Here is a 27140-nt window from a genome sequence, read left to right on the forward strand (position 1 = left end):
CAGAAGTGTTCCTGAATTAGTGTTTTAACCCCCCAGCATCTATTCCTACCATCAATACCACCTCCCTTACTAAAAATCAGGAGTCCTCTGCAAGGAGAAGGGGAAGAGGAAGGAAGCGGGCTCCTGCCATGGCCAGATGCCAGATGGTTATGGTGACTGCTTTATTTTTTGGCAGTACTGAGGTGTGAACTCAGGGCCTCACATTTGCTAGACAGGCACTCTACCACTTAAGTCACTCCACCAGCTCTTTTTTGTGTTGGGTATTTTCAAGGTAGGGTCTCTCGAACTATTTGCCTAGGCTGGCTTCCATACAGATCCTCCTGATCTCTTCCTCCTGAGTAGCTAGGATTACAGGCGTGAGCCACCAGCACCCGGCTTAGTGACTGCTTTTCCACAAGTGATACTTGCAGACACTTAAGGTCAAAGGGTGGACTGCAGACATTCACCAGTTTTCATTATCTAAAGCCACCCTGGAAACCTTTCTGACTTTACTGCTATGTACTAGATTTCCATAAAGTACCAATTTGTCCAGTCAGTCCAATAGCAGTATAAGCTTAAGTCCTACACTTCTGCCCCTGTCCTGCCTTCCTAGGCACTACAGCTTACCTGCACTGGCCTCGCCACCTTTCTTGGGACTCAGTGGAGCAGATGCTTGTTCTCCTGGTTCTTTCTCCTTTCCCTTTCGTCGGATAGGACTTAGAGAAGGGGGGTTTGTTAGAGAAGGCAAAGCTGCCTAAAATAGACACACACAAAAAAGACAGAAATATAACCAATACAGAAACTAGTAACTAAAACTGTAAAAGCCACATTATTTGTGAATTTACTACAGGTTGTTTTGACCAAGCACAAATAAAAAAATAAGTAAACAAAATGAAAAGAAATTTCAAAAACAAAAAACTGAAACTCCTACATGAGCATTACATCATTTGGTTGATGTGAGAAGTTCTCCGTCAGACCCTCATCATTGTCAGTTGTGCTTCAATCATGTGATCTGGTAAGTGCTTCCCTGACTTTAATTTTGTGAAAATATGCCTCCCAAAAAGCAAATGGTGTCCAAAAGACAAGGTAAATGTTAATGTGCTTAAATGAAGTAATATAGTGAAAATTTTAGGTTTGTTGAGAGGTGGCTTATTTTTAGTGGCAGCTGGGTGGCATTGTGGGAAAAACAAATCAAGTATTTCAGAGTACAGCACTGAATTCTAGACATCCTGAGCATTTGAGGTTTTTCCAAAGACCCACAGATACCAAGGGTCTACCATACATAGTTTTACCATGTACTGAAAAAATGCCAACCCACACAACCCATTGTACTCTCTGAACCTGTATTTGCAGAGTTTACACACTACAATGCTATCTCCTTCCTGTAACAGGACAACTGTACACTGTAGGTATGGCCCAGAACTCTCTTCATACCTGCATGGTGAATGAGGGGCACTGGAGTCGGAAGGACCTGAGGCTACCTGCATCTCCTGTTCCTCTAATGGCAGACAATCAGGGCATTCATGCCACGACATGAGCAGGGCACAAAGCAATGATTCAACCTTAATTTCTCAAGTAAAGAAACAAGGTTCAGGACGGAGTTAATCAAGGTCCCAGTTAATAAGCAGCAGAACTAAAGGTCAACAAATCCAGACACATAGCTCACTCTTTCTAACACATAACCCATGAGGGAATCTAGAATGTCCAGACTCCCACGCTGAAGGCAGCAGCCAGCAGACAGAGAAGATGAGATGACACAGACTGGCATTTCAAGTCCTAATTTTACTGCTCCTTCCCTTCCTGACCTTAGCAAAGTGCTTGTTCACTGTCTGAGCCCCCCAACCCCCAATCATTTGTTGAAACCTAACTCCTAAGGTAATATTTAGGAGATGGGGCCACTGGGTCATGAGGACACATAAGTGCCCTCATAAATGGGATTAATGTTCTTACAAAAAGAGACTCCAAGAGCTCCTTGCCCTGTCTACTACGTGAAGACACAAGAAGGTGGGCCCTCACCAGAGACCAAGCCTGTCAGTACCTTGATCTCTGACTTCCCAGCCTCCAGAACTGTGACAATTAAACTGCCATCCAACCAGGCTATGGTATTTTGTGATGGCAGCCTCATCTGTGAAGATGGCACTTTGGGACAAATTGGTGTAATTAGGGAGTTGATGGAAAGCAGCAGGGAGAGCTGCAGGGAGCAGGTGAGAGTCTGTCACAAGGCCACCCTGCGGAAGAAATTACCTTGATTGCTGGTCCAGGAGCCACATCGTCCAGAACGTGAGCACAGATGTTAATCACCTTCAGCAGGTGAGAGAAAAGCTGCTCTAGCATGGGCACCAGTGCCCGGTCCCCCAGAGCGGGCCAGGCCTCCTCCTGTCTGGCGGCTGTGGGGTTGGCTTCTTCTTCAGTGGCCCATGAGCTTCTCAGAGACCTTGGGGCACTGGCTGTGACACAAGCACACACATTACCTCCCACCTCCGTCAAGGGGTGGGTGCGGTGAAAAGAAAGCTACTTTGGGACATAAGTTGCTCATCCACCTGTGCTGACAGACTTCTAGATCTCTGTATCTTAAGCTCAAAATATGCCTCAAACCCACAGGAAAGTGATATCTCCCCAAAATCTGTGTTCCAATTTTCACAAATGTCACCACTACTCCAGTCCAACTTGTTATCCTCACAACTGAGGCTCAGCTATGGATCAAGGTCCAGCAATTCGCTCTTCTCTGTAATCCCAAAGCCACAGTCTTGGTTCACACTCAGTGTCTGGCCAAAGCTTTGAAATTAACCTCCTAAATGAACTTCCCTACCTTTTCTGCCAGTCTGCCCTCAGTCAGCTGAGTGAGCTTTCTAGACACTAATCTAACTGTTGGTCCTATCCATGAAACTCACTGATGGCAAACAGGACAAGATTCAGATTCCATAATGGGGACTAGTATCCCCTCTCCCATCCAGTTTCAATGAACTGTGCCCTTCTGGCTGGCCATATTCTCCATTCTCATCTCTGAACTCACGTAACATCCGCAATGACTTACATTACCCCATTGTCACACAACTTTCCAGTCTCCGTGCCTTTGTGAGTGCAGTACCTCATCTGGTGTACCCTTTCCTGCCAACCCATAAATCAGTCCAAAGGAGAGTGTTCACAGCTACTCTTTGCTGCCACTGTGCTTGTTTGCGTGTATTCCCTGCCAATCTACAACCAATTTGAGAATGGAGCCCATACAATATGCTTGCTCTCTCTTTCAAGACAGTGCCTGATACATAGTACCCAGTAAAATGAAACTCAAATGAACTTACACCCAGTTAACTGAGGGGCTAATCTGGGAAAGGTTGCTCAAAAACACACATCATAGAACAGCTGCCAACACACATAATTATACAGGCAGGCAATATCTGAAATACAGACAGAAGGAACCAACTATTTCAGGCAATGACTCACAATTTTCTTCCCTTGTGTGCTCATCACCCCACCCATCAGGAGGAATTTAGAGCTAAAATCCTGGAGTCTCTGCTTCAACTGTCAGTACCTGCGAGCAAGTTTCCCGCCAAAATCAATGCATCTTGATGGGCTGAGAGATCCAATGGGAACCAAGCTGATGAGAGCAGGGTAAGAATCATGGTGGCCATCCCAACAGTGCAGCTTTTCCTAGACTCATCTGAGGTGCTCAGTGGGGGAACTCTGGAAGCAGGAATGTGCAAGGTCAAATTTTAGGGAACTTTCAAGCAAATAGTCTTCCTCTATGAACCCAAAAGGAAGGCATGTCATGAGACACTTAATACCAACTAAGAAATTCATTTACTGTTATTAACCAACATCCTTCATGCAAAACACAGCTCCTGAAAAAAGCTCACTTGGGAAATGCAATCAGGCAGTACTGCTAATTAGAAGAGGTGGACCTGTGTGTGTGCTGAGGAGTTTTTACCTCTCTTTGCATTTTGATTTACCACATTTTATTCCAATGCTGAAGTTGCTCATAAGTAAAGTCTACCGCTAGACCTGTGACTAGAACCTGCAATTGCTCAGTCAGTATTCACGAAAGAAGGAAAGCACTCATTCTAGACCAAGAACACAGGCAACCGTGAGCAAGTATTACTTGGCCATACACTGACACACAGCAGAAATCTACAGATTTACTTCCAAACATGAGGTGAATCACCATGTCTGTGAATCAACACACAGACAGAAGCTTACTCCTTAGTGCTGCAGAAGACTCAAAGCAATTTCTCAGACACCACTAGGCGAGCTACTGGAAGAAAATGATTTTTAAGGAAAGCTGCTAATACAAAGTGCCATGGTTCTTAAAGCACACGCCTGCATCCACCCCAAGTTCATATGCTAGTCATACTGGCTATCAATACCCAGCAATCTTAGAAAGAAGCACACTGGTTACGGAAGTATTTTGCCAGCAGATCACACCCCAGTCCCAAAGATGCTAAAGACCAACGGGCATTTGTTAGAGTCACAACTACATCAGTCTTTCCCAACAGCCCCTCTCACTAGTTTTCATGCAACTAATGGCAGAAATAAGCATTCTATCAGGTATTTTTCCAGAGCCAACTGACAGAAGACATTGAAAGAAAAGAAGAAACAGATCCCAGTAGCCAGGGTTATACTGTGCAGTTAGTCACCTGAATGCTGAGGAAAATACATACCCGCAGTGCCAACCCAAACTCCAAATGCAAACTGGAAAGGCTGCTGAGAGGAGGCACAAAGCTTCACAGCATCCAAACTACAGAGAAAGAAAAATCACACCAAACTCCATGAAAGGCCTGCTGCACTAAATCTCCTTTTACTATTTAGAGATAGTGCAATGGAAAGAAAACTGAGAGCAGTGAATGACCACAGGTTAATACCCTACCATGGGACACATTCATACTTGGAAAGATGCAGCAACTGGAATCCATGTTAACAAAAAGATCAATTTTACCCCAGTGAACAGAGGCCAGCATATACAATCCCCCAGAATTTTGTATTCCACTTTTTACATTCAACATTTAAATCAAGATTCTCTCTCCATGTCATTAAAAATTCCTCAAAAGGCCACATTAATAGGTGTACAACATACTACTATGTGAATGAACTTCTCCATTTTGGCTTCTCAGATGTTACACTTCTCTTCTACTTTCAGCATCACAAATAATGATGCAGTTACATTACATAACAATCCTTGTTGGCATTTCTGGTTTCCCCCTCAGTATGTATAATGAGGTCACTCAGTTAATTATACTAGAAGTCTTTTAAGCTTCTGGTAAATTACCAACTCAGATTACAGTGGCTTTTATTTTCATGTCTTCCTAAATTTGCTGAGTTAGTTTACAATGAGCTTGTATTATTTTGGATTCCATTGACAAAAACACACCTCCTTAGCAAGTACCTTAGGAGGAGGCGCTCTCATACAGCGTCTGCCCACCATGACCACGCAACTGGCCACAGAACTACTAGAAGCCAACCTCCTTAATGCCCAAGTGGGAAGGCTTACTGTGAGAGCCCGCGTGGTTGATGTGATCAGTTCGTGAGAAACCGCAGCAATAACTCTTGAGAGGTTGTTTTCCATGGTGACATCTGTTATGCTTGGTAGTAAGCTATACCCTCTATAGATTCTAATAAGAAAAATATGGAGACTTAAAAATATGTTCTTAAAAAGTACATTTTTCCATATCAAATGACATTCAAAGTTTAAGATTAAAGGCTAGAAAGAATAAAGCAGACTTGACTTTTCAGTTAAAGAGACGTGAAATTGGGCTGGGTATATAGCTTAGTGGCAAAATAATTGCTTACCATGCACCAGGGCCCTGGTTCTATCCCCAGCACTAACTAACCAACTGAGAGAGACCAGAAACAAACTTGGTCATCATCTGGAAAATGGGCTAATGTCCCCCTTCCTCCCCCAGGCACCCTCTACTTATGCTACAGTACTGAGGCCATGCTCTCCTTACAGCCTGCCTGCCATCCCTGCAGTTTCTCCATGCTGGGAGTGCCTAGAACCACCCTGGTTCCAACACGAAACAAGTCCCTTTATCCACTACCAAGCTCTGAAGGCATTTTTCCTATATTCCATTATGCCAACCATTTTATTACTACCCCTACAAATTCTAACTTCCCAGCTATTTAAATGAAGCCCATGTGGAGTTCACGTTTGACTCTCTAGTGTCCCTTGTGCCTTGTCCACAGACACTCAGCAACAAAACTATGGAGAATCTGATTTATCTTCTCACATACATTCTAACAGAGTGGATGTGAAGCAGAAATACAGAACAACTGGCAACCATGTCTGAGTGCAGCAAGCATGTCTTCTGCAGAGCAGAAGGTCAAGAGGCCATACAAAGCTTGCTGCTGGCAGTATGGAAGTAGGCATTAGCAGCCAGTTTCAATTTGATGTTAGACTCATCTCTGTTGGCATCTAAGTATTCATCTTCTGAAGTGGCACACAGAAACAGTGGCTACTCCAAGTTCATCAAATCTCTAAAACACTTTTATACTGCTTCTACTCAATGGAATGTTTATGATGAATCTTTTCAAAGAAAAAACACACCACTTCTGAGGTTAAACAAAGGATATTCTCTGAGAGGAAATACTAAGAAAGCCTAGAAATGATTTCCATGGTTTTGGGTTTTGGCAGTACTAGGCTTGAACTCAGGGCCGTGCACTAGCGAGGCAGATGCTCTTCCACTTGAGCCATGGCCCCAGCTGCGTTTGTTTATTTTAATTGGTCTTTCCATGAGAAAAAAAATGATACCTATTTGGGAATATCTGACGAGCTGATTTTTTAAACTGACAGATAAAGGATCATGTAATCATGTGAACTCAGAAGTCATTTAGTCAGTGGTTTTATTAAACTGCCGCTCAGCAGAAAACTGGTAGCATGTAAATCACAGTTTTTAAAATAATATCTAAGATGGAGTTAAAGGCACAGCAGTCTATATTGCTTCTGCAGGCTGTTTTGCAAACTGATTTTGTATAGAAACTGTGCCTTCACTAAAGTGTCTCAGAACAGCTCACCTGATGGTCAGATGACCCAAACATGGCCAATGGGAACCACCCATGTTCTCACAACACAAGACACAATGAACTGGGGCCCTGAACAGACTGCCACACAGCAATAGCCCATCCACTTAAACATTACCAGAAGTGAGAGACACGTGCTCTTCAGAGGGGACAAAACAAGCGAGAAACATAACTAGAAAGGCCTGGAAGTGTGACTCAAGCAGCAGAGCACCTGCCTTGAGTTCAAATGCCAGTAACAACCCCCCTACCCCGCCAAAAAAGCAGTTGTGAGTATGAGGAATGCAATGATCTCAATACAGACTAACGCTGTCACCTCTGTGGGGCTGTAGTGGCAATGGCAAATCCTAAAGAAAACAGACATTCTGTCAAAAGAAGATGACCGACGTTAGCCTGATCTAAAGTCTTTTACTTTTGGAAAAGAGAATGTTTTAAGTTAGAGTTCACAGGAAGGCAGGCACTAGGAGAGGCCCATTTTGCCATCAAGGTCAAGGTGCATGGGGAGCATACCTGGTTATAGTGCTGACGGAGAAGTGTGATGGAGGCTGTGTCTCATGCATGAGGAGTTTCAGGTAAACACTGCTTTGATCTCTTGCCACAGCCACTACCGGATCAGCCTGACCTTGGTCACATTTATAAAACAGCTTTGGGACAAGCCTAACATGAAAGCAAGGCGAATTTATTCAGAAGGTACATTAAACTCACCTGTGTTCACAACACTTTCCTTCCAGGTGGCCACCCCAAACCCATCACAACAGTAACACAAACTACGAACAGAAGGCAGAACTGAAGGCGATGTTCCTTCTTTCTTAGTGCTATTTTCTACATTCTGAACTTTTTAAATGAAAGTACACTACTCTACAATGAAAGTTTAGTATTTGGTTTTTTAAATTATTGTATATTCTTAATTTTTTTGACAGTTAAGAATGGAAAGGCTGAAAATTAGTTTGTAAGACTCAGCCTTTGATTTCCTCCAACTCTTTCTATTCTCCTATCATTTATACTTCAACCAAAAGAGTGAATGAAGAGATAAAATATTGTTAAATACCTTACTAATGATGCAGCAGCAACATGTCGCACCCTGGGGTCTTCATCCCCAAGCAAACAGATGACCACATTATTGAGTACTCGTTCTTGCAGTTTTAAAAGCTTCAGAGAGGCAGAATAAAGATAAACATAATCTTTGCACTTGTCTAAATTTTAGGTAAAACATTTCAGAAAGCTAGTGAGGAACAACTCAAGATGACTGATCTTAAGTCCGTATCATACAGTTATTTCCACAATGTTAACTGCAAAACATATCTATAACACAATGAAAGCATTCAGAAAATATCATATCACCAGGAAGGCCTTGCTAACACTCAGCAGGGCCTTCCTGGTAGGTAGCCAGGAAGGTAGGCACGGTTTCGAAAAACGAACGCTTACCCCTGTATAATGATGAGCCCCTCTGTGCAAGCTTTCTGCTTTTGCCTCCAAAAAGCTCACCAGCCTAACAAAAGAACATATTCAACAAGAAAGTCATTCAGTCACTCAGCAGACATTCAGTGCCAACCAGCAACACTCTGGCAGCTTGGGCATGAAGGTGGCTCAACTGCACACCCTGGAAGGCTCTTCAAGGCAGCCCTTACTTGAAATAACAGAAAGAAAAATGGGCTTAAATGGAGTGATTCACATTCCCTTCTCAGTAAGATGATGGTCAGTAAATGGCTTTCCATAAAAATACACGTCCACTATTCCAAAAGACTCTAAGAGCCCCACAAATAAATTCAAAGGTTGAGAGGCGGAGCACCCCCACCCACTGACCAGCCAATACCCTGTTCTGTGGCCCTAACTGTGGAGTGCTTACTGTGAACTGCTATAAGAACAATCCCTGGTTTAGTGATATTCTGAAGATGGAAGAAAATAACCCACAGGGTCTACGGTGGCTTTAAAAACCAACTAAAAAATAAAACAGAGCACCTGGAGGACTAGGGATGTAGCTCAGACACAGAGTGCTTGCCCAGCACCCCAAGAGGGGGAAAAACATTTGGATAATAAAGGTACATACATTTCCCTTCTAAGAGAAATTCTTGGAAGAAAACATCTCCAACCAAAACTTACTGTGAAAACATGAAAGCTGCAACATACAGAAAATTTTTTTTATTTCAAAAAAATAGGAATCAATACACTCCTTTTAAACAAATAGAATTGATACAATCTACATTCCTTTTAAAGTTTAAGACAAAGGTAAAAAATTTCAGGATTCATTTACTCTTACTACCGAAAAAACTTGACTGAGACTAGCAGAAAAATCTATTTCTCTATTTATATTTAAAATTTCCAAATGCAGGGCAAAGTTCAGTGAAAAGAGACTGGGAAGGGGAAAAAAAATCACTGTCTTCTACCTAAAGCACTAAGATTTCTGATGGACAGGATACACCACAGCCATCGCGAACTGCATCACGGACCCCAGGACTTTCAAATCTCAATCTGAACTACTAAATTTGGACTTGGTTCACTTACCTAAAGTCAATCTCTGCCAGAGTTTCCAACAGCTCTGTCCTCACCAGCCAGTAGGAACTGTTCCTCAGAGTCAGCACATCGATAAGAAGCTGCAATCCTAAGTCACTGTAGCTGCTGCTGCAGAGACTCATGATACAGTGCTGAAAGGCAGGGTCCAGGAACAAGGCAGCAGGGTAAGCCCATTCGGGCATGAACAGTTTTAGGACAGCACTCTCACACATGCTCTTGTCTTGTGGTTTTTAAACTACGACGGGGATGCTGCCGGCCCCCGTTGTTACTTTATCTCAGTAAACTCAAGCTTAAAAGTATATGTCCCTTTCACATAGCTTTTGTTTCTTTTTTCCTATTTCTACCCATGTCGTGGCCTTGACTCCAAATGGCAATTTCAGGAACACTGCTCATTGGTTACAAGGGAGACCATGCAACACCGCCCTATCACTACCTTAAAAGAAACCTCAGGCCCAGGCTAAGGGCAAGGGACCCATGCCAATGAGTGCCCATGGATATTACTGCATTGTTGTGTCCCCTGCAGCCTCTGAGCACGAGGGAGCATCCTACTCATGGCAGATACATGTTGACTCCCAACCAACAACATAACTATGCTGAGAGACACCAACTTCTGCTTAAGAAAAGACACAAGTTACTGAAACTTGGCAAAAAAAAAAATTGTAACTAGAGAAAAATTACTGTCATGTATTAAATTTAAAAACAGAGAGATTCTACAAATGTGACCACTGTAAGTTTTTGTTTTATTTTAACTGGCCCATTGAGACTATGAGCTTGCTGATAAGTAAATGCTCCACATGGTCTCACAGAAGGGGCTGAGGCTTTTCCACTTAAGAACTCTCATGGATCACCTTAACTCAACATTCTAATACAGTATTTTATTTAACTCAACAGATCTTACATTTAATACTAGCCAGGTGTATTTCTAAACAGACCTTTAGGAAAACGTGTATTTCAAGTAAATGTTGTGGGAGTTAATACTTAACAGTTTATTAAGCTTTCCCATTATTGACAATGTTTTCTCTAAAGCATTATGATATATTGCTTCCAGCTTTAGGCTGTGTGGAAATACTTCCTATTAAGCTCCAACTGTCACTGTAACAATGGTAAAATGGTTTACAAAGACTGTGCTCACCCTCACAGCTGTACAAGCCAACTTGCAGGTAACTGAAGACTCATCCTTCAAAGTTTTCCGCAGCAGAGGAATGCAGTCCACCAGAGAAAATCCATTTCCTAACCAGAAGAACGAGTGATAAACATTTTCATGGAACTGGGAATACTGGAACAGTATCCAGAAAAGTCATCACTGAAAAATTGGTCACTACCTGTCCGGGTTCTGATGGTGCCTAGCCAGTCCCCGACATGGAAGCGGGACCTACTGAGGATGGAGTAGATGAGGGTCCCACAGAGAATGGCCGTGGCTCCTCTGACCTGTGGGTCTCCATGATCAATGTAGTTCAAGATGTCTGAGACATACTGCTCCTCTGTGGGGACATATTGCCCAGCCATCAACTTTCCACCTCAAAAGCTTAATTATAGTTTCCAGAAAAGAAACAAAGGGGAACATTCCAAATCTGTAAATGACTTTGCTGCAATAAACCTCAGTGGTTTAAAAAAAAATGTTGTGGGGTTTAAGGATTCTAGACTCACCATATTGCTGATAGCTTCTCAATGCAACAGATTTTCTAATTCCTAATTCCAGGTTGTCAGATAATAATTAAAATTCCCAGATTTTATTTCAAAATAAAGACCGGTAAAACTCGAGCCTCTATGCACTTCATTCACTAATGCAAATTCAAAAGTGCATGTTTGCCCTCTTACCCGAGAAAAAGAGAAGGTATAAAATAATTTCTACTCCACAATGACTGTGTAAGACAGACCTGCTGCCCCAGCCAGTCCTAGTCAGTCCCCACTGATGTTTGCATGAACATCTGTCCCAGCCTAGTGTGGTCTAGAACAATTTGAATGAATGAGGCAGCTTGTACTTTAGGTATAAATCCAATGTGTTCTCAGATTTCTATTGTACATCTTGTGTGTTTCAACTACGAGCACAACATCTAAACAGGTCCACGAAACTAAGAATATTACTACTGACATGTCTGTGGAGAGCTACAGTACAGCTCAAATGCAAAATTAACTCAGAACACTCACTGCTCTAAAACTAAAATAGCCAAGACTATTTGAGATAGTTTTTTTCCTTAAGGGAAGATGTGAACTTTCAACATACCAAGGTATTCTGTGGTGTTAAGAGGTACTTTATATAGTTTGCTGAAGAAAGACTCCGGATGAAGGACCACGGCTGCTCCAATACAACTGAGGGCAAGGGCCTTCACGCTGACCCTCACATCCCTGTCTGGAACCAGTGCTGCAAAGAAACCACCCAGGCCACCTTCAGCCTTTTCAAATAAACAAAATAGACCCAACAAATTACCTACCCCTCTCATTTCCTTCCTTGTCCCATCAGTCAGTAGAAAGCAAAGCTCACCCCAGTAACAAAGGAATAAACGGCCACCAAGTTAACCTCTGAAACTTCAAACATTTCCTCAACTCTGCACCTGCAATTCTGTGCTTACCATTTTTTTCCCCAGTTAACAAAAATGAAGCAGATAAGAGGCGGACACAATGAACCAGGGGAGCAGAATCATCATCATCAGAATGTCCTATGTCACCTTTAATTCGGCAAGGCTAGAACAGAGAAGCAGACACTTATTTGTCTTACAACAAAAGAGTCAATACAGACCAGGGATGGTGATTCATGCCTGTAATCCCAGCTACTCCTAAAGCTGAAATAGGCTTTATGACCAGCAAGACAAAAGCACAAGACCCTATCTAAAAACAAGCTAAAACAAAAAGGACCAGGAGCATGGCTCAAGTGGAATAGCACTTGCCTGGCAAGCATAAGGCCCTGAGTTCAAACCCCAATATCACAAAAAAAAAAAAAAAGCCAATATGCCCACTCATTAGTTCATCCAATAAAATGAGCAATGCCAGATGCTAGGGACAGAGATGCCTGTGTTTACCAGAGAGACCAGAGCTAAGCAGAAGCGACAAGTCAGAGCTCTGCTACAGATCCACAGGCTGTGCAGTGGACAAGCTCAACATGCAGGGAAGGTGCATGGGGCAGGAAGGAGCTGAAACCAGGCATTTAGGAAACACTGCTCAGGTTGTTATTCCACAGGACAAGCAGAAAATGTGTTTCCTGCCCTCAAGGAATTTAAAATTAACTGGGAAGATAATACACTGCATGTAAAAGGCAAACGGTATAAAGAGAGATACTTTAAACTATTCAATGCAACAAAAACAAGAAATGTTGCAAGGCTATGTGTAAGCATCAAAAGTGATCAGAGAAAGCAGGCATGGTAAAGCTCAGTGCAGGGCAGACCTGTCAGAGAAGAATACTAAAAGGAGGCAGAACTCGGGCAATTCTTAGCTATCTGGGTAGTTCCCAGAGAAGCAGCCTGGGGACTGGTTAGTGTCTGGGGGGAATTAAACAAGTCCAGAGATGGGACTGCAAAGAAACAAGGCCAACAGAGGCCAGGATATTTCAACCCTCACACAAGCTCAGGAACAGTTCCAAGCAACTCACCTTGTTTTCTGGATCACTTGGCTCAGTTGCTTCTTCTCTTGACATACATTTATCTATACTGCTGTCAGATGGCTGCCTGCTGTGACCCGTGCTTTCTAATAAATGTGCCTGTTGTACTTTAAAAACAGAAATAAAGATTAAGTGACAAGTTTCCAATAGAACCTGTGTGCATATTTGCCCAAAGATAACATGGAACTACAGGATTTAGATCAAGTATGATCACTCCTCTATTAGTCATTTTCATCTGCTATTTACAACTCAGAAAAAAAAGAAATGAAAGACTTTTTCTTAACAGTGAAGATAAAATCAAGATATCCTAGGCTGAAACGAGAACGATTTATAGCACATCACCTGAAGTCGACTTACCCAGGGAAGAGTTTTGGAAGGCATCCAAGGCTTCCCCAGGAAAAATACCTGCAGCTTCCTCATCTTCATCCTGCGACTGTCCAATCTGCATGCTTGAATACTGGCTGTCAGTGCCATCTAACACCTAGCAGATCAAGGGGGCTGTGAGCATTCTGAATTGTGGTCATAAGGGACAAACTCTCCAATATGAAAAGCCACAAACACCTCAGAGCACATTATAATACAGACACAAAGATCATTGATTCAATGCATAGAAGTGTGTGTGCACCAGGAAATTAAATGCGAGTCAATTCCCTGTATAGCTATCCTTATCTCAACTAGCAAAAACCCTTGTTCCTTCCTATTATTGCTTATACTCTCTCTTCAACAAAATTAGAGATAAGGGCAAAATAGTTTCTGCTGGGTATTGAGGGGGTGGGGGGGAGAGTGAGGGGGCGGAGTGGGTTGTAAGGGAGGGGGTGGGGGCAGGGGGGAGAAATGACCCAAGCATTGTATGCACATATGAATAATAAAAATATAAAAATTATTAAGAAAAAAAAGAAACAAACAAAAACAAAACAAAACAAAAAAAGAATGTGTGCACAAACTGCTATGAGCGTATTGACTACACATCACTACTACATTACAAAAAGCTTCTTACCTCTTACCATTTATACAGGAATTTCAATTGAGTAGCTTTTATTTTTAATATAAGGAAAAAAAAACAAAACAGGCTAGGCATGGTGGTGTGTGCCTGTAATACAACACTCCAGAGGCTGAGTCAGGAAGGTCACAAGTTTGAGGCCCACCTGGGCTACAGAACCAGTTCCAGGCCATTTTGGGCCACATAGTAAGACCCTGTCTCAAAAACAAAAACAAACAAAAAATGTATGTCCTCATAAAAAAATTACAATTAGAAATAAGGACACAGCTTTTAGACAAAAATCTAACAATTTAATAAATTATCTCAGTAAATTGTAGACATAGTATTTCACATGCTCAGCCATAAGCCTTGGTCATGGAGTCATGACCAATGGACTCTCAAAACACTAGAAAATTATTATTGAAGTAATTCTTTTGCTTCACCATTTTAAAAATCATTCCAAAATTCCTCACTGAAAAACAAAACAAGCCAAGCATCGGTGGCTCACGCCTGTAATCCAAGCTACTTAGGAGGCTGAGATTGGGAGAATCACGGTTCAAGGACAGCCCAGGCAAATAGTTACAAGACCTCCATTTTCCAAAAATACAACAAGAGCAAAATGGACTGGAAGTGTGACTTAAGTGGTAGACTGACTGCTTTGTAAGCATGAAACCCTGAATTCAAACCCCAGTCTCACCCAAAAAAAAGCTGTATCATCAAAAGTAACCAAGAAATCAATTTTTCTACCCTCTTCCCCTCCCTCCACCTTATCTGGTCAACAGGCTGAAATGAGAAGTTTCACATGAGTATCACAACACTCACTGCACACCGGGCAGGGTCGTGCCTGGTGAGTGCTTTACACAGTGCTTCTCTTCCTCTTCATGACAGCCTACACAAGAGCTATCATCACCTCATCTTCACAGAAGAGAACACTGCTCCACCACACCCAGGAAATGGCAGAGCCAAAATTCTCACTCTGGTGGTCCCCAGGTCACCTTCCGCCACACTGGGTACTTACTACCATCTACCTACGAACTTATTCATCTGATTTGTGCACTTAAGTACACACTGTAAAAAAGGGGCAAGGCAAATAGGGCCTGTGGGTCAAACCCAGCCATGGAGTATTTTTCAAATAGGGCTTCAGGGAACACAGCGGTACTCATGCATGCACACACTGTGGCAGCTTCCACTGTTCACAGAGATGAGAGAAGCTAAACTAGCCACACAGCCCACAGCCAAAAAGGTTACCTGTCTGGCTCTTTATGGAAACAACTGACAACCCTTCCTAGCTTAATGAGAGCTGAAGTTTGGGTATTAGATCATCCACTTCAGCCCTAGCTTTTAGAATAATCCTAGAATACCATGGGTACTCAATAAACTTATTCAACAAGTTGTGACCAGATAAGAATATGGATGCAGCTCATAAGCTAAAGACCCAGAGTGATGGGAGACACTGACGGAAGATGTGTTGCTCCATGTCACGGTATGAAGCTGCTGGTGACAGGACAAGTGGTATAGGCCAGGTTAGGAGTGCGGTGGTCACATGTCAAAGCACACTCTCTATCTCTTTGTAGCTCAGTGTTTTATGTCCATTGCAGCATCCCATTCATATTTTAGAAATACCATGCATAATTTAAAGCTTAAGAGACAATTTTAAAAATCCCACCATGATTTGGAAGTATTCAATAGCAGAAGTACATTTAATCATTTAACATTGAAATTAAAGCTGGGACATGAGAACAATTCCACTCGCAGGTATGTACGAAACCTGAAAGCGCATGTCAGGTACAGGCATGCCCATGACCGCAGCCTCACTGTGTGCAATGGCTGAGCGTGGAAGAGCCCAGGCATCCACTGACAGTCACAGAAGAAAACGTGGGCCGTCCCTAAAATGGTGCGTTAATCAGTCTTAAAAAGTTAGGACATTCTGACACACGTTACATGGTATAATGCTTGAGGACACTATTCTAAGTGAGACAAGCCACTTGCAGAAGGATGCATACTGCAGGATTTTGTTTACATGAGGAACGAGACTGAAAACAGTGTTATCCAGAGGCAAGGTGAGGAGTTAGTGTTTATGGGGAAAATAGTTTCAGTTTAGAAAGATGAAAAGACTTTACACAACAGAATTTAAATGTATTTAATACCACTGAATTGTGCACTCAAAAATGGTAAAGATGATAAAATTTATGCCTATTAATATAATACAATGCGTGTATTAATGCAATATTAATGTATATACACACACACTTTACCACAAAAAGGGGGTTATAAAATTCAGCATACAGGCCGGGTATAGCAATACATGTATAGAATCCCAGCACTTAGGAGGAGGAGGCAGGGGATCACAAATTTGAGGCTAGTCTAGATTATATAGCAAGTTCCAGGCCAGCACGGGCTACATGGCAACACCCACTCTCAAAAAAATAAAGAATAAAAAAAAATAATGACGGGAGGGAGGCAAAAAGTTCATAAGACCCCATCTAACAAAACTGGGCATGTGGTAGCATGTGCCTGTTGTCCTAACAGGAGACATAAACAGGAGAATCATGGTTCAGATCAACCTGGACAAAGACATGAGACCCTAAAAAATAACTAAAGCAAAAAGGGCTGCAGGCATGGTTCAAGTGGTAGAGTGCCTGCCTAACAAGCATGAAGTCCTGAATTCAAACCCCAGTGCTGCAAAAAAAAAAAAAAAAAAAGAAAGAAAGAAAAAGAAAAAGGAAGAAGAATCTCAAGTGCATTTAGTGCATTTATCAACTAACCTGATTTACGATCTCCAATATCAACACAAAAGATATTAGCTGTTTCCTTCAGTGAAGGTATCAAATGAGGTCCAGTTCTCTGTTAATGATTTGAGCTGGTAACCTCTGCACCACTGTTAGTAGTCAGATAGGCAGAGAAAAATGAGAAAGGGAACCCAAGTCTGGGTCTCAGGGAAAGAGCTTCGGAAGACAACAGACCCTTCTGTCAAGGAATGAGGGACCCTCTGCTACCTACTTACGAGTTCAGAACTGTCAGAAGGTGTCACAGCTGAATCGGGCCCTTCGGTGGTGGTTTGAGAGCTGTCACTAATGGGCGAGGAGGCCTGGGTCCCATCGTTCAGGTCCATGGCAGGGTCAGATGGAACGGCACTGATCTGGCTGGAGCTGTGGCTCAAGATGTCCTCCTCATCCCCATCAGTGGCAGCACTGGTCAGGTCACAGCCAGACAGATCCACAGCGTCTGCCTGTAGTGGGTGCTGAGACCGTGGCTGCTCAGTGATGATGTCATGACCCACAGACCCAGGAGTGGAGACCCCAGAAGAAGCAGCCAACTCTCCTCCTATCTCACTCTTCACAGAGGCTGAACACACAGAAACACCATTTGTCAAATGGCCAAAAGAAACAGTCACTAGGGAATCAAAGGTGTGCAAAATAACACAAAGCTCACTATACTCAAGTGTTCTAACTGCAAACTCCCTGAAACTGCAGTGAAAATGCAAACTAGTAGCACAACAATATATCCTTCAAACACGACACAGTACTTGTATTAATAAGCAGGTATTTTTAAATGCTATGAATATTCTCCAATGCTGTTTCACCTCAAAAACCAAAGTTCAAGTTCTTAAACAACTACTCCAGCCTTGGCTATAGCAATATACAGAACGAGTATAACTCAAAGGCTAGGTGAGCACAAATGCCCAAGCAATGAAAGTAAATTCATCGTCTCTGGGATGGGCCTGCCTTCTTCCAAATACGCTCAAGCTGTCTAATCCAGTTCTCGTTTCCTGCAGGATAAATACATACTATATTTTTGTAGTTTAGTTTTTAAATTCTCACTTATAGACAAAAATCCTACACTTCAAAAACATTACTTTAAGATGGAGCCAAGCTGTGTGCGGTAGTCAGGAAAACGTGTGTGTGTGTGTGTGTGTGTGTGTGTGTGTGTGTGTGTGTGTGTGTGTGTGTGTGTGTGTGTGTGTGTTTATTTTGTAAAACAAATTAAGAAATACACTTATAGACAAAAATCCTACACTTCAAAAACATTACTTTAAGATGGAGCCAAGCTGTGTGCGGTAGTCAGGAAAACGTGTGTGTGTGTGTGTGTGTGTGTGTATTTTGTAAAACAAATTAAGAAATACCACTGACTTTATTCAGATTTTTCCTTGTGTGTGTGTGTGTGTGTGTGTGTGTGTGTGTGTGTGTGTGTGTGTGTTTATTTTGTAAAACAAATTAAGAAATACCACTGGCTTTATTCAGATTTTTCCTTACCAAATACTTTGGTTCAAAGTGCTAAAATTTTCTAAAACGAATGTTTAATTAGATATGTAAGATTTTAATAGTTTGGAAGAGGGCTGGTTTGCAGTTACCTTTATAGTATTGTATAGTCAGAAGCTTCGTGAGCCTGAATTATATGTGTAGAGGCAAAAAATGCTTTTACAATATGCTGTTTGGTTTGTTTTGAATAATTAAATTTTAAACAAATGTTAAATCTGTGCTCCAGTACGGAGACAGGTTGGGAAGGTTGATGTTCTAGTGCTGGAAATGAACTTAGGGGAACACATTGACTGTTAAAATTCAGCTAATGGGAAAATGGCTGAAACTAACTCAGTACTTCAGGTTTAGCTGCCCAGAAGTAGCAGACATGCAAACACAGGTGCAGTAAAAAATAATCTTGCTAAAAAAAGTTAAAATATTCTTTTGGGTAAGATTCCACAACGAAACCCACATTCACTTCCATTATTAGTGTCTTAAGCTAATGTGCATGCTTTTTATAAAGTGCACAAAGAACTCAGAAACCTACCTGCAAACAAAGTAGAGTCCTTTAAGTCAAATTATCCATAGACAAGTCTTCATACCATCCTCCTCACTGTGACCCACCCAACTCATGACATCCTACTACCTACTAGCCCCCCCAAAAAGGCTTAGGCTCAGGGAAGATAAACAATACATTTCAAAGTGAACATTATAAAAGTAGCTGAATCATCCCCTTCTTGAGCAGGCTCCCACTCCCACCCAGGCCGCTGGCTGAGGTGTAGGGGAGGGCAGAGATGGTAGCAATGATAGGTGAGCAAAGGCTGACACCAGCTGCCCACTAACAACTACCTGCAAAGGCTGAGCTGCTGACGTCTGACCTTGACTCTGAGTCATCTTCCAAGGCTTCTTCTTCTCCTAAAAGCACTTTGCCTAGTAAATAATTCAGTAACATTTCTTTTTAAGTTTGCTAAGAATAAACGACTTTAAAAGTTGAATAAATGCACATTCTAAGTTGAAAATCATAAGCACATTAAATTTCACTCATAGTTTATCATATATATATTTTATTCTTCTAGACTGTTAAACACAAAGAATACAGAAACATGTTCAGAATACTGTGAAAATCAATAAACCTATATGCAGAAAAGTTTAAAAGCAAGGATTCTCAAACTGTACTGATACTTTAATCAGTTATTAAAGTATTTATTAAAATAAAGTATTTTTATTAAAATACTTTAATAATTGATTTTACTGATTTATTATTACTAAATAATTTATATTACCATATAACCTTAATAATGGTAAGATACGGCTAAAGAGATCCAATATGATCACCTTTGGAGTATCCCTATCCCATCTCCACTGGCTATCAGAGCTTACATATAATACCATACATATACATATGTATGTTTCAAATCAGAAGTTAGGTATGCTATAATCTGAGGGGGTTAAATGATATTTCATTTGCGAAGCTCTAAAATACGTTTCATAGTTTGTGTTCTATATTAATGAGAAAAAAAAGAAACCAAAAGTTTTAATATGATTTAACTAGACTCATTAAATTACTATGGCAGTACACATGGATGTCATTCAATGACAATGCAATGGTTAATCTTGAGTGTCAGCTTGACGGGATTCACAAACACCTGAGAGATTAGTGAGGCACACTTCTGGGTGTTTGTGAGGTCATTTTCAGAAAGGATTAACTAAGGAGGTTCAAGGGAGACCTGCCCTGAATGTGGACAGCACCACCTAATAGGCCAGAGGCTAGAAGAAACAAAAAGGGAAGAAGAAGGAAGTCAGCTGACAGAGGAACACAATTTCCTCTCCTTTTCCATCATGCCCACCATGAAGTGAGCTGGTTTGCTCTGCCACACCCTTCCTGCCACCAGACTGCAGCCTCTGAAACCATGAACTAAAAGAAATTTTTCCTTCCTTAAATTGTTTGTGTCACGTATTTTTGTCACAGCCACACACCAACTAACAGAGACATTGTCTAGCTACTAGCAATTTCAAATTTCTAATTTTTTTGTTCTTCAAAGAGTAAGTCAGAACTGTAATAACATCCACAAAATTACATGTTGTGACATTAAATGCAAAAAAAAAAAAGCAATGGAAACCCAAAATCTACATTAAATTAGCACAGCAACTTGGCACAAATGCCTTATAGAACATATGATTTAAGAAATCAAATCAAATTCCACAATGGTGAATCTGGATCTTAAGGAAAGGAGTGTCTATCCATCAAATCTGTGGTTTGCAAATATGTTGCTTAAATCCCTCCCCAGGGCAAGTTCCATGAAGACACAATAGCAGGCTGCCACTGCAGAAGAGACTGCAGGCCACCTTGCCACGGTCACCCTGTGTCCACTCCCAACACACTCTACTTTCATCTTTCTTCTAAACTGGCAGATTTCACTTGAGAAAAAGATTTTTGCAGTTACAACAAAAAAGTTTGGAAACAACAGCTCTAAATGGGGGGGGGGGTTGAGAAATAAAAAGAAACTGAGGAAATATCCAATGTGTTAAATAGAAGAGACAAAACTTATCTCCACAATATCTTCTACACTGTCCCTAGACAAAGTGACTAAGGGATAAGTAAGTCAGCAGAGTAACTTCTTCAGCTGTCCCAAGACCTCTCCTAACTCAAGAACATAGAGATGAACTTGTCCTAGAATCTGTCTGCCCTTTAAACAACTTCACTGCTTCCCTAAAATCTCAAACTTACATGTCCCACACTGCAATGGCCCGTGTCCTGCCGTGAGTTTAAGAGAGGTGGATCTCATTATGTTACCCAGGCTGGTTCAGAAATCCTGGGCTCAAGCAATCCTGGCTCAGCATCCCAAGCAGCGAGGACTACAGTGTGCACAACCATGTCCAGCTCCCAAATGTAATTCACTCCAAGTTCTTTGAATAAACGTTTATTTAATTCAGTGAAGACTAGAATTATTCCTGTTAAGATCTTAGTCAAAAGCCAGGCATGGGGATGCATGCCTGACATCTCAGCACGCGGGAGGTGGAAAGGAGGATAGTGAATTTCAGGTTATCCTGCACTACATGGCAAGATCCTGTCTCAAAATTAAATTTTAAAAATTCTCATTCAGTATTGCAGATAATATTAGGTTCTCAAATGCTCAGGTCATGACACAGAAAATGGGTTAGTCTTTTAAGATTTCCTATGGAAATCCTCAACATGAAAGAAAATAATTGGTGTTACGAAATGACGTATATGAAAATTAACAGATAAGACTTTGATTTGATAAAAATTAATTATATCAGAATACTTTGATATGTACAGAGCTAAATGTGGCTAAGAATTGACAACCAGGCCTAGATTAAAATAATTAACCAAACAAGCTATTTAATAACAGTCCTGATAATCCTAAACAATACTCCTCAGGAAAAGAAAGTCCTTTATAAAAATAACACATTCCCTCAAGTAGGACTGGGCCTGCTGGCACCTGTAAGTAAGATTTCACTGGAGCCAGCAGCACCTAGCAGCTCACCTGATGCCTGTACCATCTTCCTACCCCAGGGCAGTTGAATAGTCTCAAGAAATCCTATGGCCCACACAGATGAAATATTTATTCCCTGGCCCTTTATAGAAAATGTGTGTTACTTCCTGACCTCAAGCATTAGAAACTTATGGTGAAGAAATTCTGATACAGAAACAATTTTTTGAATCCCACAGAAATCTTCAGGCCTGGTTAGCAGATTCCAGCAACATTTGCACATGCAATCACTCTACTGGGAAGAAACAGAGACACAGAGTCCAGGGCATTACGGAAATATGAGAAAACAAGTTAGACTGAACACAAGACTCAGATTGAAATAATCACCTTTTTGCTTTCTTGAAAGGACAGGGCTGCATGAAGAACCCCCTCCGGCTGTAAATCACAGAAAGTGATAGAAGAAAGTAAGGTAACAAGCTGCTAAAACACAGAAGAAATTAAAAAAATCTTCAGAAACTATGATTCAACCTCAAAATCAGGCAGCATGTGAATATATTTTTACAGAAAGTACTTAAATTCTATAGTTTAATACTTCAAATTCAATATGAAAATTGAAGTACTAGTCACATATGTAGTTCAAAAGGTATGATTAAAAAGTCAAAAGAGCTAAAATTGCACTTTAAAAATCAAATTAAAAATACCAGAGATCAGCAGGGTGCCAGTAGCTCACATCTGTAATCCTAGCTGCTTGTGAGGCAGAGATCAGGCAGATCGCGGTTTGAGACCACCCCAGGTAAAAAGTTCCAGAGACCGTATCTCAAAGAAATACCCAACACAAGAAAGGGCTGGTGGAGTGGCTCAAGCAGTAGAGCACCTTCCTAGCAAGTGTGAGGCCCTGAGTCCCACCTCCAGTACTGGGCCCCCCCTAAAAAAAGTTATTAGAGATTGCAGGTTATTTGGTAATTAATAATTATCAATATTCCTTGGAAATGATCATTAGACATGAGCATTTCCACTCATTAGTTGGAAGGGCAGCAGACAAGGCACATTAACATTTTTTGCTCATGGTTCAGACAAACATTTATGTTCACAAGGCAGCAATCAGACTTCCAGGCAAACTCACTCTAGTTTGTTGACAGAGTGAGTTAAAGGCTCTGCGCCACACACATGGCAGCAGCCTGGGAGAGATCTGGAGTCAGCTGATGTTTGTCAAAGTCCTGCTGAGTGCCAGGTCCCTCCGGAGGCTTAGACACAGGATTCCCAACTGTCCTAGCTCCCAAGCGCACCTCACAGTAGACAAGGCCCACCAAGTCACCTGTTCTAGGGCTCACTTCCATGAGCACTGAGAAGAGCAGAGACTGGGCCTGGCAGGTGTGTCTTTAGAGCTGGGAATGGAAGGGGTTTTCTAAAATCAGGACCCAGAGAACAGAAAGGAACTCTAAAATCCCAAAAAAGGCAAAAAGATACATCTCTGGCAAATGAGTCCGGTGGTCCTACAAATGTTTCTTTCCCTAATATTTTAATTTCATGACATCTGAAATGTCAGGTGCAAAAAGTCAAATCAGAGAGAGTTAGGAGGTCAGGCTTTAAACGTTTGTTCTCATTGTGCCACCTTTCTAGACACTAGTCCTCCTACGTATAGAAAAAGGATGATGCCTGAATTTTAAGTTTGGAATGAGGTGTAGACAGCTCAGCACAGCACAACTCCACAATGCACAGTTGCTGACAAGCAGACCTTGCTGAGAACACACCTAGAAGTTCCACAATGCTCCCGCTGCGGCCTCGGCCCCGGGCCTCCTCTTGAGCCGCAGCAAGCTGCCAGAGACCACCTGGCATGGTCAATGCTTGCAGCAGCTCGGGTGGTGGCGTGCGTAAGAGTTGCTGCAAGAGTTCCAGTGCTCCCGTCACCACATTGTGGTCTTGGTGCTGTGTGTGATGCAAAGTCAGCTCATAAACCTAGAAGCAGACATAGATCTTTGGTCATGGTTTTTAAAATGTGACCCAGATTTCTTTTACAGGCCTGTGTTGGTAAAGCTTGCACCTTAATTTCTTCCCTTAAACACTTCTCTGTCACTTCTACATGTGGTTATTAGCATCCGGTTTGTTTTTCTAAATTCCCATCATTTCTTCATTGGGATATGAACTCCTTAGAAACAGACAGAGTACATTCACTAAAGCAGCAACATGCTAATTCAGATCTCCATTCCCCAAACCTGGTGACTCTGAAAGGGAAGAAGCTCAAGAGATACTGGGTAGGCATCCAGCATCAGGAGCATGATTCTGAATACTAGGGAGAAGAGTCACCAGAGATTTTAAAGACATGTCAAATTTATTGGTGCTTTTAATGCTGTTAACACATTATATGAACACATTTATTCTTTTTCCCTTTAGAGCTGCCAGATTAAATATAGGGCCCAGTAAGTCTCAAGTTAACACATTATTTTGTAGTGTAAGTATGTCCCGTGTGATTTGGAACACATTCACATTATAAAATTGCTATCTGAAAATTACATTTCACTGACATCCTGTATTTGTATTTGCTAAGTTTGCCAAGCCTACCTTTAGTATCATAAAAGCAAATACATATACTTATTTGTTTTAGGTAAATGTAAAAGAATGTAACGTGAAAAGTCTCCCAGGCACCCACACTCCCTTGCCCTTCTGTCTCTCCTACACAGCTAGACAACACTGTCTTCTCTTGCCCAGATCACCACATTACATCATGCATTACCACATAGCACTATTAAATCTGGTATGCTCTGCCGAGAAGTTGAGTTTATTTTATTTCAAAATAAACAATATGCATACCACCAGGTGTACATAAAATTATTCACTATAAAGCCTACTAAAGAGATGACTCAAAAAGAAAGTATTTGATTATTACTACGCAAAGCTTAAAAGAGAACGACCCAATAGTAGGAGATAAATGGATTCTCAGATTATAATCTATTACTTGCTTAAAATTATTCTACGTTTTCTTTTGCTTTCTGGTTGGATTATAAATTCTTTATGAATCTTGCTGGTTTTCCTCACATTCCTTATTGGTTCCCACTCTCCATGTTAACAATACATGCATAGGCCTCACTTTTTCCAAACTTACTAGTCAGAATATTTATTGCAGGGAATTCTTGGAGTCCCTAATTTGAACTGCATGCTACAACAATCAGCTTCAAATTGCTCTTAGCACATTCCTGGCTGAGATACTTTGTTCTTGGACTTCAGGGCTTCCTCTTTCATTGAATTTATTTCTCATTTTGGATATATCTACAAACAATTTTTGTCAAACAGCATACATGAAAAGCACACGGAGCTCCTACCCATCTACTGGTATCTATATTTTGTCCACATATGCTTAGTGCACCATCCTGCCCAGACCAGTGGACTAGGGCATGGGTCCAAGGAACAGAGACTGTGCCTGAAATGCTCACCATTGTGACCCCAGCCCCCATCTCAGTGCCCAGCACATAATGGATGTTCAATCAGTATTTACTGAGTGCATGAGCACTTGCAAAACCCTTGGTTTTAAAAACAGTAACAACAGTCTCTGTGCCAGATGGGATCTTAGAAGTTTATATGATACATCACCTACACGTTATTTATGACCAGGCTGATCCACGTAAGTTGCAGTGTAGAGATCGACCCCCTAGGATGGGAATCCAAATCCAACAGTCCCACCCCAGTTTCCACACTGTTAATCCTCAGTTCTGTGCTTCTCATCCAGATTAATTTAGTCTTTGTTGTTCGTCATTGAAGTTCAGAGTCAGAGTCACCCCTTGGCTCCTACCTGGACAAGCTGCTCTGTTGAGGGAGAGATTTCCATTTCTTTCCGTGTCACCCCAAAGCTGCCTTTCAAGCTTGTGTCCTTCACCTGCTGCTGCAGCAAAGGTACCAGATACCTCAACGTGAGCAGCACACCAAGGATCAGAAGTGTGGGGTGTTCTTCCTCCACAGGAACCAGCAAACCTACAAAGGCAGCCACTGGGCTTCTTAACAGCCAATCCACTGCTCAGAGAACCACAGCACACTTTGATGAAAAGAAGACACCCACAGGACAATCCTACTCTAGGCCAGCATTAAGGATAAAGATGGCACAAACACGACTGTGGAAATGCAGACCGTGTGCCTGGATTCAGGACTGGCTTTGCAGGATAACCATATCCTTAATTTGCCAAGGCCCTTATATGGAGTGGGAGTGCATTTGAAAAGTCACACAGTTGTTGTGTATAAATGTTCACATGCGCATTTGCAGTTACCCAAGCTACAGGAGAAACTGCAGTCTCAGGCCTTGTGGACTTAGGGCCAGCAAGGAAGGCAAGTGGGGTCATAAAGCAGCTGAGTGCCAGAAGGCACAGTGGCATCTGCATGGTCACAAGACAGCATGGACGTGTGGTAGAGCCATGCAGCTCACAGTTAGCTGTTAGCCATGGCAAATGACATGGTCCAGAAGCCAAGACACAGTCTGATTTTGAAGACTGTCAAAGGTCTATCTTGAGCACACACTGGAGACTGAGCCACCTGTACCTTACCTAGGAGCACATTTAGAAGCCAGCTGTAGAAGTACTGCGTCCTCCTGGAGTGCTGGCAGATGCTCACTGCAGAGCCAGCAGCTGTCCGCCGGACAGTGGGGGAGCTTGATTTCAAATTTGCTATGAAAGCCTTTAATAAAGCCTGTGAAGATGAAAACCCAAGTAGAAAAGATGAGGTTGCTATACAGCTTACCACGTTTCATAAAACCGGACTTAAATAAGAAGATTCAAATTTTTGTAGAGTAAAAATTATAAACAATTGAGACTTCTCTGACAGCTGAACAGAAATATCTCAAATCTGGGACAATGAAGAGCAGTTTACAAAAATGGAGTCCATTTACTTCTTTTTAAATTGCATCAGAGACTTGCTCAGGATGTATGTCCTCTTTGTGAGTGTGGAGCTCTCAGCGTCTCTAGGGAAAATGCACCTGGCATATTTAGGGGCAGGGTGAATAATGACACCATATAAAATACTGGGAATGCAAAAAATCAACAAATAGTAAGTTAAAGAAAAAGAGTACTAGACAACTATAGCAATGTCCTGGCCCAAGGACTCCTGTAGGTCATCGGGACTCAGATATCTACAAGTGGAGACACCAGCGATGTGATGGCTACACAGCATACTGCTCACAAGTATTCTCCCAAGAAACTAGAGAGTAAGAATCTCTCATGGGAGGAGATGCTACAGAAGAAGGAGCTGCAAGTCCAATGGTGGCCATTTAAATGTTAAAAAAAAAAAACTACCCAAAGAATGAGAAGGGCTGGACACCTAGCTACTCTCCTACGAACATCCATTCCTATCATGTAAACCGTGCTCTGAGCCATGACCGAGTCCGGTGTCAGGCATGCGCAGAGCAC

At 41.8% G+C, this 27140-nt stretch overlaps 1 protein-coding gene across 6 annotated transcripts in view; it reads right to left on the minus strand.

Moving 5' to 3' along the window:
• The window catches only part of Htt (huntingtin), a 131759-nt gene that overhangs the window by 72079 nt on the left and 32540 nt on the right, over window positions 1-27140 (minus strand). For 3 of the 6 annotated variants that reach the window (XM_074042706.1, XM_074042709.1, XM_074042708.1), the window contains 21 exons: window positions 26283-26424; window positions 25541-25719; window positions 23508-23712; window positions 22144-22191; window positions 19154-19234; window positions 17071-17411; window positions 13445-13568; window positions 13079-13194; window positions 12066-12177; window positions 11720-11857; window positions 10818-10976; window positions 10628-10725; window positions 9487-9626; window positions 8410-8473; window positions 8033-8133; window positions 7495-7641; window positions 5462-5582; window positions 4635-4711; window positions 3509-3660; window positions 2224-2426; window positions 607-733 (listed from right to left, as the gene is read on the minus strand). In XM_074042706.1, the coding sequence (XP_073898807.1) occupies window positions 607-733; window positions 2224-2426; window positions 3509-3660; window positions 4635-4711; window positions 5462-5582; window positions 7495-7641; window positions 8033-8133; window positions 8410-8473; window positions 9487-9626; window positions 10628-10725; window positions 10818-10976; window positions 11720-11857; window positions 12066-12177; window positions 13079-13194; window positions 13445-13568; window positions 17071-17411; window positions 19154-19234; window positions 22144-22191; window positions 23508-23712; window positions 25541-25719; window positions 26283-26424 (2875 nt within the window). Of the gene's footprint in view, window positions 1-606; window positions 734-2223; window positions 2427-3508; window positions 3661-4634; window positions 4712-5461; window positions 5583-7494; window positions 7642-8032; window positions 8134-8409; window positions 8474-9486; window positions 9627-10627; window positions 10726-10817; window positions 10977-11719; window positions 11858-12065; window positions 12178-13078; window positions 13195-13444; window positions 13569-17070; window positions 17412-19153; window positions 19235-22143; window positions 22192-23507; window positions 23713-25540; window positions 25720-26282; window positions 26425-27140 lie in introns of those variants that run through there. The other 3 variants (XM_074042707.1, XM_074042710.1, XM_074042712.1) reach the window with 3 other exon arrangements.

This window comes from Castor canadensis, chromosome 9 (assembly GCF_047511655.1).
Source record: "Castor canadensis chromosome 9, mCasCan1.hap1v2, whole genome shotgun sequence".
NCBI classification, from domain to species: Eukaryota; Metazoa; Chordata; class Mammalia; order Rodentia; family Castoridae; genus Castor; species Castor canadensis.